Consider the following 14,184-nt stretch of genomic DNA (forward strand, 5'->3'; position numbering starts at 1 on the left):
TGTTGGATGCCATGAACTACATGTTGCGCACCCACAATAATCTTACAGTTACACACTTTTGAAGCACTCTGGTTACATTGAAGCACATCACTGAGCTTGGGATGCGCATAAGTGGTGTCGTGCGATAGATTGGAGCATCTCTTACTATACAAGTCCTATTTATTTTTTTGTATATTTATCAGTTTTCTTATGCCCTTAGCATCCACATATCCCCCAGAAATACATCCACTTAGACATTTAATCAATTGTTATGTGATATGCATTTTTTGCATCAGTGCTGTTATACAATAAGAAAATGTGCAAATAATCGTAAAACCGGTTAACAGCTATTTTTTTCTCAGACGGTAATCTAACTATCAAAATCTCACAACACGTCATCCCTAGGCCTCAATAATATCATTTTAGGCACTTTGGATATTTGTTGTGCTGTCTTAAGATTTTTTCTCCATTTGATGTCAGATTTCAAGGTAAATTCATTCAATCTCAGCTGCTGCTGCAGCAAAGTAATGTTTCATATGCCAACCTCGCATATCAGAGGGGGCCAACAGAGTCATAATCACAAGTTTAATGTAGCAAAGCGTTAAAAGATGGATAAATCAAAAACTATTTGTACACCCAAACACAGGAAATCTGAGGTGAAATGAAAATACCTCCTCAAATTCTCTGCTATAGTAAGTATGAAAATGCACAATGCAAATGACTTTGAATGTGGAACCAACATTTATAACATTCCATAACAATGTCATTAAGCTTTGATAATGTGAACTGGAACGGTATGACGATATTAAATACAGCCTAAATCTTTGCTCACATTTTTCTTGTTATATTGTGCAAATATTTCAAATATTTTAACGCTGAATAATTACAGGAAGTGGAAAATATTAAATTAAATAATAAAAGGTGGATTTTTAATTGAGGATTGCCAGTGCAGTACTAGACAAATATTACAGCAGTCACCTTGGTTGCACCGAATAACAACAGGACCACTACAACAGATTTACCCAGCCAATTCACATCACCGTATGGCAGAAGTAGAGCAAAGTATTGACAAGAACATCAACAGAGAGATGAGAGGCATTCATCTCACTGTGAGCCGACAGACACAGACACTGATCTGACATGTAACCCTGTTCCAATCTGAATGTGAGATGCTTGAATTCAACGCCCACACTCCATCATTAGAGAATGAAAGATACAGCTTGTTGTTATTTCTCAATTGTATTTATGTGTACAAAAATTCATGCAAATTAACACAACATTTTTAGTTTGTGGAGTGATGTGTAGGGGAATATGTATTGCATATATTTACTGTATGCATGAGGAATTTTGGAACATTGCTTAGCCAATTAAATTTAGAGGAGTAGAACTAACTGATGTATAAATGTAGGCAACTTATATTGCATCTAACCCTTACCCTAATGTCATCCAGTTCTTTTGCATTTAGCTGGTTAAGAGCAGATGAGTTAATAGGTATCAGATTGTTTCCTAAGGTCTAATAGGAGGTGAAATAGGAGGAACAGAATTAACAGAAACCTGGTATCAGCTAAAATACTCACTTTCTGTACAATTAAAAATAGCTAACATCACACAAAGCCATAACATCACTTTCTAACTAACACTGAGTTTCAAGATGCAAGGGCAAAAAGTGTAGACTACTGCTGAACAAGTTGCATTATCAAACAATTAGAAACTTTTATACATTGTTATCTGACCGAATTTAAATGTCACCACATACGCACTTTCCAGAAATATTTTTAACTTTCTATAGTTTTTATGCTTCCTCATTTGCACTTATATCTATTACGTTTAAAGAATGGTTAAAATGCCTCATAAATGTTACCCTATGAAGGCTTATAAACTGTAGTAATTTTCAAGATTATGCCAATGACTTGGATAGATCCTAATTTTATTGCAGTCAAGGATAAAAAAATTAAAAAAAACTACTTGTAAAATAAAGCCCAGGTCACAAAGATTTAATTCACTGAAATGTTTCAAAATTGCCTTGATGACTCAACACCATCTGAGAATGAGCATTTATCTTTAGCATAATCAGCATAGATTTTTGTTTAAATGTAGCACAGCACAAAAGAGCTTGATAGTGGGTGGCATACCCAAAATTAAAGGCTCATAACTTGACAACAAAACAAAAAGGAGGGTCAAATATCACTGTTTGGTAGCATTGTCAAGGAAACTTTTCTAATTCTTTAATGATATAGATTATGATAAATTCTGAGACTTTCAGCCTATGAAACTGCTAAACAATCACAAAACAAAACAAAAAAACTTTATTTCTTATTTTTCTGATTTTACATCTATTAGGCATGTAATGATACACAAATTTCACGATACGATGCATAGCCTCACGATACGATATGATGCGATACAATACGATACGAGCACCCACAAATGTTGCGCTCAAACTTTATTCAAGGACTTTACATAAATGTTTTTTTAAATCAGGGCTGTCCTGAGATTGCTGCGGCAGGCGGGCCTCATGACAAACCCAAAGAAGTGTGCAATTGGATGGGTGGAAGTACGGTATCTGGGCTTCCATTTGGGACATGGGCAGGTGCATCCCCAAACTGATAAGACTGCAGTGATTGCAACTTGCCCAAGACCCAAGACCAAAAAGGAGGTGAGACAGTTCCTGGGGCTGGCTGGCTATTACAGTAGGTTTGTGTCTAACTATTCGACTGTCACCAGCCTGCTGACTGATCTTACTAAAAGGGAGCACCAGATCCAGTCCAGTGGACGGAGCTGTGCCAACGGGCTTTTACTCAAGTGAAAGCTGCACTTTGTGGCGGACCATTTCTACACTCTCCTGATTTCTCTCTCCCTTTTGTTTTACAGACCGACACGTGGGTTGGGAGCCGTGTTGTCCCTGCTGGTCGAGGGGGAGGAGCGTCCAGTGCTGTACATCAGCCGGAAACTCTCAGCAACAGAGCTGAGGTACAGCACAATTGAAAAGGAATGTCTGGCCATCAAGTGGGTGGTCCTCACTCTTCGGTTTTACCTCCTATGATGGGCTTTCACCCTCTGTTCGGACCATGCCCCACTCCAAAGGCTCCATCGCATGAAGGATACCAACGCGCGGATCACCCGTTGGTATCTGGCTCTTCAGCTGTTTAATTTCTAGGTGGTCCACAGACCAGGGGTGCAGATGGCTGTATTGGAGTATTGGGCAGTATTTGGGGGGGGGGGGGGGGTATTGGGCAGTCCGGATGGCTCCCCTGCCTGAGTCGGGCGATGGGGGTATGTAGAGGTGGGGGCGTGGTCGAGTGTCAATTTGTGAATGGAGAGCGAGATTATTTTATTTTAAACGAACTAATTATTTAACAATTATTTAATTATTTTATCTTAATTATTTGTTTTAATGACAGACCTGCCTCTCGGTCAGAACCCAGCAGCATCAAATCTGTATCAATGCATCATCAGAGATGAGAGCGGTAAGGAGTTACACCTATGGCCAATTTTACTAACAGCTGTTCTGTGTTGCAGTGAGAGGCGACAGAGAGATAAAATGGAGATGAGAGCCACAGAGGAGGAAAGGAGTGATGCACCTTTCTGTGTGTATGTGTGTGTAGTTTTGTTGTCAGCACTGAAAAGTGTAAAAAGAAACTGAATAAATACAGAGAATGGCCGCTTCCTCATTTAAGTGAGGAACTTGTTACATATATATATGTATAATAAAAATATACATAATTATTCTTTCTTCATAAAAATAGTTTAGCGAAATCTGCGACACTTTCTTTTCAATTATGGGGGTGCAGATTCTGTGCAAGCCTAGTTATTAGTCATATTTTCAATATGAATGGTTTTCTATGGTCAAAACTGTTGTTGAAGGGAGTTTTGTGACTTTGAAAAGGCTCAATTATTTAGAGAGACTGCCCAGCAACTAAAAAACCTTTCACTGAGGCATGACTGTCATGACAAGACTTGTAAACCTTGACAAAGGTATTCAATAATGCATTACAACCAGGACCTTCTCTGCCCCTTCATTTGTGTATACAGCAAACTGTAAACACACAAGTGAATAAATCTGACCCTCCAGACTCATTTTATCTATTCTAAAAAAGCCGAATGTACACAGAGTTCAATTTACTGTAGAGCAATAAATTAATAAACTTTTTCTTTCTCTTTAATAATCCCTGTTTCATTTTAAGCAGGGAACAAGCAAACCTCTGCACTAATTGTGGCAATAAATCACAAGAGCGGTTGAAACTGCATTAACTTGGCAGTTATGAGTCAAAGCCTGGTCTGTGTGTGATGATGTCTCTCCAATGACCTTCAACATGAGAGAAACGACTTGGAAAAACTCCATTTAAACATCTGGGCCACAGATTCTTTCATCATCCACCCATCCAAGACAACATCTTGAGGCAAAATAGGCTAAAACTATTGTTAATGTCCTCATAAATATTTATGCGATTAGAATTCAGTCTTAACAAACTCATTAGCACTGGGTAAAATACTGTAGAAACAGTGTTTTTTTCTATACTTGCTATTATAGAAACTTCCAAGTGCCCCTTATAAAGTATATAAAGGCTTGAAGAGTATTTTAATCATTATGTAAATCTTCAAGGTTGATAACTAAAAACTCACTGTAACTTTAGCAGCTAGCCACTGCTGGTAGATGCTGTATATATACTGTCACTAAACCATTGTGCAGGCAAAAAGCATGTTTCTCCATTAACAGCCATTGAAAAGTAGCTGTGTATTCAGACAGAATAAATGTATTTGCGAGCGAGATTTCCATATGAAGTATGACTGTTTAATTGATTTAAAACATAATGTGACTGTCACTTCCAGTGATGTTAACTACCTTATTATACTCAGTCATTGAAAACCGCTATTCAAAAAACCCACTGGAAATTCCAACCCACACCGAATTAGGCTTCCGGTTTGGCCTACAAATTGTCGTCATGACTGAACAGCTCTACAAATGATTATAGTACTTGTTTGCAGTGGCGGATTTAGGCATTGGCGACATGGGCAGCTGCCCGGAGTATAACTGCTTTATTTCATTTTTTCAGTATGAATTATACATAAACATGTTATCATACCCACAACGTATGGGCTATTTCCTGAATCATTACATGGTATTAACAATTTTATTGTTTATATAATTATGAATCATATAATAATACATAATTATATTGTGGAGGTGGGGCCGTGGTCGAGCACCGATTTGTGAATGGAGAGCGAGAACGGGAGATGAGAGCAGTAAGGAGTTAAACCTGTGGGCAATTTTACTAACAGTTGTTCTGTGTTGCACTGAGAGGTGACAGAGAGATAAAAGGGAGCTGAGAGCCACAGAGGACAGGAGTGACACGTGCCATTCTGTGTGTGTGTGTGTGTGTGTGTGTGTGGTTTTGTTGTCAGCACTGAAAAGTGTAAAAAGAAACTGAATAAATATGGAGAACGGAGAATTCACCTGGCTCGCCGCTTCCTCATTTAAGTTAATAGAAGGAACTTGTTACAGTGGTGCCGAACCCGTGAATATTTGAGGAAGAAACGCTGTCATGGAGCCCTCGCCATTAGCCAAAGTCATCAAGGCTTTTGCCGGCAACCACCAGACCCAACATCAAGCCCTTCTGGATTACGTGCAGAGCACTGCTTGTTTGTTTAAATCGTAAATGTACACTGGTCTTGTTTAACCATTATATGAGTATCAAATATGAGTTTCCACCTCCAGTTTTGATTGAAAAAGGCCCATTTGTTTTTATTCAAATATATTGCATTTAAAAAAAGCCAGAAAAGCAGCTTTTGTGTTTTACTTGAGCTCTAGTGTTACCTCCTGGTTGGGGATACTGAGGTAGCCACGGTGGGGTTTGAAGGCTTTGTGTGGTGGACGGGAGAACATCCAGTTTCTGCTGAAGCTCTGGCCGAATACAGGCTGCAGAAGGAAGTAAGGCTTCTCTGAGTAATTCATCACCACCAGAAACAGAGACACCACCACGATAAGACTGCTTACTATTACTGACTTCCTCTGTGAGGGGAGGGAGAGAAGAACAGAAAACATACCATCATTAGCTTTTCTGTTCATGCTAATGGGCCAAATAATTGACAAGCAAACAGACAGGTAACAAAATACTGTCAGAACAAAACTGGCCTGTTTACCGCGTGACTGCTAAAGCTAAATGGGTTAATAAAAACATACACAAAAAAGTGTTATATTACAGCATTTTCCTGGTTAATATAGTTGCCATACTTTTACAGCAATTTTTACAGTAAGTAGTTCTACAATTTATTACACAGTGAACAGGACCAGGACATTAATTAAATGTAAGCAGAATTACGTTGTAAAATCACAATGATTAGCTGTGTCTTCATCTACAGTTACTTCTTGTAACCTTTACAGATTAACTGTAATAGTGTCCACAGTACTATACTGTCCCTTATGTTCCCAGCATGCACAAATAAACTATGCACAAACAAGTTGCATTTTTATTTTACAATTTGCTGTTGATTTAGCTGTTGAAAGTGTATATCAGATTTAAAAAGGCCTATTTATTACAAAAATCTATTTCTCAAATGGGTGTGACCCTCTGGAATTGTAACTGAGCTCTGCATTTGTGTGCTCTACAGGCCTAAAATTTTTTTTTACAAATGTTTCTAGATGGACTGAAAACATTCCAAGGAATGAAAAACAAAAACCGAAAACGAACAAAAAAATTTTGCAGAACGTAACCGAAAATGGGAGCAAAGTCCCTTTCAATTGTTCTGGAGTGAAAACTTTATATTTAAATGTTGGTAACCGGTTAATCATTTTGTTACAATGATTTTTTTTTTTTTTTCATGAAACCAGTCTTAATGGTTTATTACCGTACATTTTCGGAATTACAGCACTTCCTGTTGCCCCAAAAATTAGGCTTCTCTCTTTTTAGTAGAACATGATAAGCATGTGCTTTGATTCTGAAGGGAACTGCTGCATCACAAATTTCTTTCCCAGTTTATGCTAATTGTGGATGTAGCCTTCTGTGACCTTTTAGACAACTATATATAATTACTACATATACATTCACGGTTAATCCAGATGCAAGGAAAAATAATAAAAAGGTAAAAAGTAAATTTCTCAGTTGTTTCCAATAGGGATGTGCACAAGTAATCGATTAATCGAGTACTCGTTCAGATTTAAATATTCGACTAGTAAAAACATTACTCGAATATTGCAATTTGATTTTCCTTTGTGCGTTTGCCCGCCATGGGCAACATTAAAACTGCTTCTCTCACCTAAATATTGACGTTAGGTCCCCCCCAAAAAGACAATTCTGCCATTATTTTAACTTGTATTGCTTTAAAAGACTTGGAAAATATGTTACTATATGTGTATTAAATGTTTTGTAACTAAATGTTTTTTTTTTCTTTTCATTTTTGAATCTAGTTCTAGTTGTTTATACATAGTGCAAAATGTTTATAAGAAAAATACGTTCAAAAGCTGAAGGCTGAACTTAAATTCTAAATTTCATGTAATCGATTACTCATTTATTTTTTTGTAAGAGTGCTCGACTACAAAATTACTTCAAATGCCCATCCCTAATTTTCAAGTCTTCACTGAATTATTGTTAGATATGATGCATAGATACAGATTTGATGCTGCTGGGTTCTGACCGAGAGGCAGATCTGTCATTAAAACTAAAAATTGAGATAAAATAATTAAATAATTGTTAAATATTTAGTACATGTTTAAAATAAAATAATTTGCATAAGCCCACAAAAGATTACTTTTAGTCCAAACACGCCCAAGCAGTGTGTGAATGCATGCAGGAGAGAGAGATTTTGTCTATTAATTGATTTTTTGATGGCCAGATGTATTTTTGTGTTTTAACTATTTTTTGTTATGTATTTAATATTAAAAATACATTTATTGAAAAGATATACAGGCTACTGTATACTTTGCTTGTAATGATTGCTGATAATTCTCCCACATAGGGAAACAATTTTTTTTACAGTGTGCACATTTAAATGACAATGGCAATAAATCTGTACCAAATCAATAATATAGTATCGACACAAATCATGATTTTTTTCTCAATACTTGTCCTAATAGTCTAAGAAGTAAAAATTCAACCTTTTCACACCACATTATAACAGAAGTTATTCTGCAGTCCTTAAAAAGGATGAAACCTCTCAGAAACTGAAGCTCTTTCTCTTGTTTTGCACAGCTGATTGCGGAGGACAATTCAAGCCAATGAATAGTTCATTTTTTTCTATTAAAACTGAATATTCTCCTTCTTCATGTTTATCTGATAAGACACATTTTCCATTGAGTATTCACAAAAAGTCGGAAAGCTCTTAAAATGTCACATCTTTACATTCTCTTTTTTATTTTCACAATGAAAGATGGGGAACTGTCAAAGCTATCTCACGGACAGCTGAAAGTGCCTACCGACATAATGCATATTCATAAATAATTTTTATAAATAAATGTTTGAATCTATGTGACAAAAATATGCAGTACATCTCAATTAAAGACTAACTGCATACAAATTAGTCTGAGAGTTTAATTATTTCTCCTTTAGAATAATACTGTTGTAAATGCCATGGTATGCAATAAACATAGTAATTCAACTTTTAAAGACCCCATGAAATCAAAATTCTAGTTTTGTGGCATTTAGACCATGTCTGTTAGCTTTGAGGTCATCAGTAATATAGTGTACTCCTAAAATTTGACAAATAAACTTATTCACAGGTGCATTTACACATTTTTACAAATAATTTATATTAAGAATGTCCTTTGCCCCCATTATCATCTGGCACCCACTAGTGTCATGAACTCACAACACAATGCACTACCTCGATCCCAATCACCTGAACTCCGATCAGCCTCACCTGCACCTTGTCACCACAGTTATCACTGCACCCTTTATAAGAAACCCTGTCACATTTAGTCATTGCAAAATATATGCTCTATTCCTTGTATCCAAGACGTTACCAAGCCTTCATAGTCTGCCTGATCTCTTGTTATAGTACCTTTGCCTGTTTTGACCACGAGTTTGCCTCTAGCCCTGTTACCTCTGTTTGCCAATCGCCTGACCTTCTGCCTGTACTGATTATTGGATTTTGCCTGCTGTTTGAACTGTACTGTTGCCTGATTCACATTAAACTGCCCTTAATGCACTTGCATCCTACTCTCCTGGTGTACTTCCTGACAGAATACTTCACCAATTCTCATGGATGCAGCAGACAACATGGAGTGGAAACACCTAAAGCCAGTGCCTGTTGCCTCAACCGTCCCAGAGCCAGCGCCTGTCACCTGTAGCCTCGACCGTCCCAGAGCCAGCGCCTGGAGCCACGACCACGGAGGTCGTTCCCCAGTCTCTGCCCATGCTCACGACCACGGAGATCATTCCCGTCACTGCCAGTGCTCACGACCACGGAGGTCGTTCCCCAGTCTCTGCCCATCCTCACGACCACGGAGGTCATTCCCCAGTCTCTGCCCATCCTCATGACCACGGAGGTCGTTCCCCAGTCTCTGCCCATCCTCATGACCATGGAGGTTGTTCCCCAGTCTCTGCCCATTCTCACGACCATGAAGATCGTTCCCGTCACTGTCAGTGCTCACGAACACGGAGGTCGTTCCCCAGTCAGTGCCAGTATTCACGACCACAGAGGTCGTTTCCCTGTCACTGCCAATGCTCACGACCACGGAGGTCGTTCCCCAGTCAATGCCAGTGCTGACAACCACAGAGGTCGTTCCCCAGTCCATGCCAGTATTCACGACCACAGAGGTCGTTCCCTTGTCACTGCCAATGCTCACGACCATGGAGTTCATTCCCTAGTCAGTGCCAGTGCTCACGACCACGGAGGTCGTTCCCTTGTCACTGCCAAAGCTCACGACCACAGAGGTCCTTCCCTTGTCACTGCCAAAGCTCACGACCACAGAGGTCGTTCCCCAGTCGCTGCCGGCGTTCCTGACCACGATGACTCCACCCTCGGAGTCTTCCACGGCTTCGTCCCTCGAGCCTTCCATGGCTCAACCTTCCATGGCTCCGCCCCTCAAGCTGCCTATGGCTCCACCTACCTTGGCTCCAGGATGACTTAGTACACATTTAGAAGATGTGCATTATACAGTATTTGACCTTCCATATGCTTCCATTTCTATCCAAACTATCAAGAATTAAAAAATAATTACACAAAAAATGTAAAAGTTTTATATATATATATATATATATATATATATATTTATATTTAAAACAAGTATAATTTATAATAATTCCTTACATTTGTATAACACTTTTCTAGGCACTCAAAGCGCTTTACATAGTATAGGGGGACTTTCCTCAACCACCACCAGTGTGCAGCATGCACCTGGATGATGCGACGGCAGCCAAAGTGAACCAGTAATCTCACCACACACCAGCTATTGGTGGAGAGGAGAGAGTAGAGTGATACAGCCAATTCATAGATGGGGATTATTAGCAGGCCATGATTGAGAAGGGCCTATGGGGGAAATTTGGCCAGGACACCAGGGTTACACCCCTACTCTTTAGAAGTGTCAGGGATTTTGAATTACCACAGAGAGTCAGGACCTCGGTTTAACGTCTCATCCAAAAGACAGTGCCTTTTTACAGTATGGTGTCCCCATCACTATACTGGGGAATTAGGACCCACACAGACCACAGGGTGTGCACCCCCTGCTGGCCTCGCTAATACCTCTTCCAGTAGCAATCTTAGTTTTCTCCAGGAGGTCTCCCATCCAGGTACTGGCCAGGCTCAATCCTGCTTAGCTATAGTGGGCAACCAGGCAAGAGCTGCAGGGTGATATGGCTGCTGAAATAATTGCACAATGCGTACTGTTTCATGTACAATTTTTTTTTAAAATAGTACACAGTATATTGGCTATTTATTAGTAAGACAAATCGTTCGATATGTCTCACTTCAACTTACGAAATGTGTCAACATAAGAAAAAAATGGTGTTTGCATGTATGTAAATGTGTATTTATATTTTAGGTATGATTGTATATACATTTATTTTTGTCTTCTCTTTTGGTATGGTCATGTGATGCTGTCATGTAATACTGTCATGTGATTTCTTGATTGATGCACACAGGTGTATATGGGTGTGTTTGTAAGTGTCATTTTAGTCTGATGAAGAGCATGTAGTTCGAAACGTCACTTTGCTTTTTCTGTGGTGAGCTCATTCAATTTATTTAGGAGCACCAGTGTGCTGACTTTGCTGTGAGTTTTTATGGATCAAATGCTTATCTTAACATCATGCTCCAGGCTGAGGTTATGTCTGTGTACTGCAATGTTTTAAGCCACTGCAGATGTTTATCCATGCAATGGAGACATATAAAGCAAAAGCCCCCTATTTTGCTGCTAAGATGTGGATGTCTATGTTCTTTGATGGCCTGAAATTTGCCATCTAGAATAGAATCGTGTCTGGAATAATAGGGTGGTTGTCAGCCAATCTGTCTGAGCCAGTGGGGCTCAGATTTGGCACATCAAACATCTCAGGGAGAGTGTTTGGGTTTATACTTCACAGGAAGAGATCAAACATGAGTTGATACCAAAGAAATGACCATTTAAAGCTTGGACTAAGATATTGCATTTCACACATTACAGAAATGTTGCATCATTATCTTTGTGATGGTCTCACATTTCTGGCTTGTCATTGAGATCAATGGTGAATGCTACAAAATTTTTGTACCACTAGCGTCACCAAACGGAATTGCCAAAACATTGCCTGTTGTCATACAGGCATCCCGAACACTCCCCACATCTATCATTGGTTGGACAAACAGATTAAGAGAAGCTTAAAAGAAATGGATGCATCTTGAGTTTAACATTTATGTTTTGGCAGTCTTTCTAACTAAAATGACTTTAAATTAAATGTTAATGCTGAAATCTGAAAAAGGCCAAAGGTAAAAATTGTAATATCTCTGTTATATCTTGCAAAAACAGTTTCTTTGCTCACTGCCTTTGTTAAAAGCTTATAATAAGATTATGGACTGCAATTTGATTAGGTTTTGACAAGCTTTCATGAATCTGAGTCATAGGAACTCCTGTGAGACTGTGATTGAGCCCTAAAGCTCTTCAATATCCAACCAAGAGAGAGAAAGGAGGAAAAAAAAAAAAACATCCATCTGCTTGACCTCATCTGTTCTCATGGCAAGGATGAGTATAAATAAAATATCCATCCACCTTGATTTCAATCTCTGGTCACAAATCTTGATGAAGCAATGTGTCAGATTTGGGGGTGAGGTAAAGGCTTCGAGGAGAGTGAGGAAATCAGAGAACTTCGATCAGCACAACATGACTCATCTTATCATTGTATTATCCATCAGGATAATCATCGCTCAGGCCTTGTGTTCTGCACAATTTCACCCATTTCAGTGGAGAGGAATTACTCAGAAGCAGAAAGAAACAGAAAGAGGGAAGAAATGAGAGCACAAGAGAGAAAGGGAGAGAGCGAGAGAGGACAACAGCGCCATCATAGGACTATTACAATAAACTAAAAATAAAAGTGAATAGATACAGTCCACTCATGGACAACTGAGTGACCATCAGTAGAAAAACTGGTTGTACCTGGTTTAAGATGGTCTCCCAGTCTGGCCAAGCCGGTCTTCCACCCTAATCTCATTAATATACATAGCTATTTGTACACTAATATTTGTAACATTTAAACGTACATGTTTGTGCATTTGGACAGACACTTAACGTACAATATGGACATTTGAAAGCATCTAAAATGTAAACATTTTTACATATTTGTGTATATTTGTAATCCATTACAAATTTATTTGAATACACAAATCGATTATATATGTATTTGCAAATCTTTACTGTTTTATAGATATTTTAGATCCCTTAACCCTACCACAACCTCTAAAAATAACCTCTTTTCAACTATATGAAAACATGTAACAAGTAGATTAATGTACAGTAGAAATAATTTGTTACAATATATTAATTTATATATATTTTACAGCTGCTAATCCCACCCGTACTCCTAAACCTAACCATAACCATTTATTATGCATATAAAACACGTAACATGCAGAAACATTTTATCACAATAATTTATTCAGAAAAATAGCAAAATTCAGCACAAAAGTAGTCCAAAGGGTGATGCGCTGCATCCGATGTGCTTCCCTAATGGCATAAATTAGCTTTGTGTAAGGTAGAGAGTGGAATTTAAATGATTAATCGCTGTAAATCATAATGCTTCTTGTGGCGGCAATTTTTGCATTTTTAAAACAAAATCAATGCGGGTTGACGGTGGCAGGCGTGACGGCGCTACGGCAGATGGAGACGGAGATCGCTGAATAAAAGGCTTCAATTTGGGTCTGTTATTCACAGAAAGCAGTCTGAAGGTTTGGATTATAGTTAACAAATGTTTGGGTTAATTTTATTATTGTTTATGGTGCTTTTTGTGGTTTATTTTGTTTTTTGGCATATTCTGAAAACTCCTTTTGTGTCCCATGGCAAACAAAAATAAAACAAAATGCTTAATAATTTATTAAACATGAGAGAATTTTTATTCATTTTAACATTTTAAAGTGTAATCTTGGTTAAAGTGATAATCCTTTAAAACGTTGTACAGGGCAGCTGAAATCACACAGAACTGAAAGAAACCGTTAAAATGTCATATTACAATGTCATCTTCGTAAAATACATGTGATGGCATTAAACTAATCTCAATGATTATAAATTCAATGTTCTAAACTGATTAATTATATGAATTCAATATAAATCAATTCAAACAGAACACGTAAACATTTGTACATTTATATAGATGTTAATACGTAAAATTATGATGTTTACATGCTGTCAGTACATCAGTATTGTACGTTTCGGTGTCTATGCAAACGTAAGAGAATGTACCAAACATACGAATTCTCATGAGATCATGTTGGGTCTTAAGATGGTCTAGCTGGTCTCCTGGTTAAGCAGGTACTTAAGTGCCCAAAACCCTTTAAAAAAAAAAAAAAACAGCCAACAGACCAGCCTTAAATCAGCTTAGGCTGATTTACTGGTTACTATGGTGTTCTGGGTGGTGGTGGTTGCTTATGGACCCTTTTCACACGTCCGTGTTCGCGAAGCGTAAGTCGTCATAGTTGGGTAAACGCAACTATGGCCGCTGCTGAGGTGTTTTCACAGTCCTTCAAAGTTTTGCCTGCATTTATGTTTGCAGACGTTGACTGCATCGTCCATTAACGGTTAAATCTAAACTCAAG

General features: G+C 38.2%; 1 protein-coding gene across 2 annotated transcripts in view; it reads right to left on the reverse strand.

Annotated features, from left to right (window-relative positions):
* LOC127442027 (alpha-N-acetylgalactosaminide alpha-2,6-sialyltransferase 3-like) overlaps positions 1-14,184 on the reverse strand; it is a 163,024-nt gene that overhangs the window by 112,338 nt on the left and 36,502 nt on the right. For both annotated transcript variants that reach the window (XM_051699697.1, XM_051699695.1), the window contains exon 2: positions 5,795-5,989. In XM_051699697.1, coding sequence (XP_051555657.1) covers positions 5,795-5,989 — 195 coding nt within the window. The remainder of the gene's footprint in view (positions 1-5,794; positions 5,990-14,184) is intronic.

The sequence above is a fragment of the Myxocyprinus asiaticus genome, chromosome 6 (genome assembly GCF_019703515.2).
Source record: "Myxocyprinus asiaticus isolate MX2 ecotype Aquarium Trade chromosome 6, UBuf_Myxa_2, whole genome shotgun sequence".
Lineage (NCBI taxonomy): Eukaryota > Metazoa > Chordata > Actinopteri > Cypriniformes > Catostomidae > Myxocyprinus > Myxocyprinus asiaticus.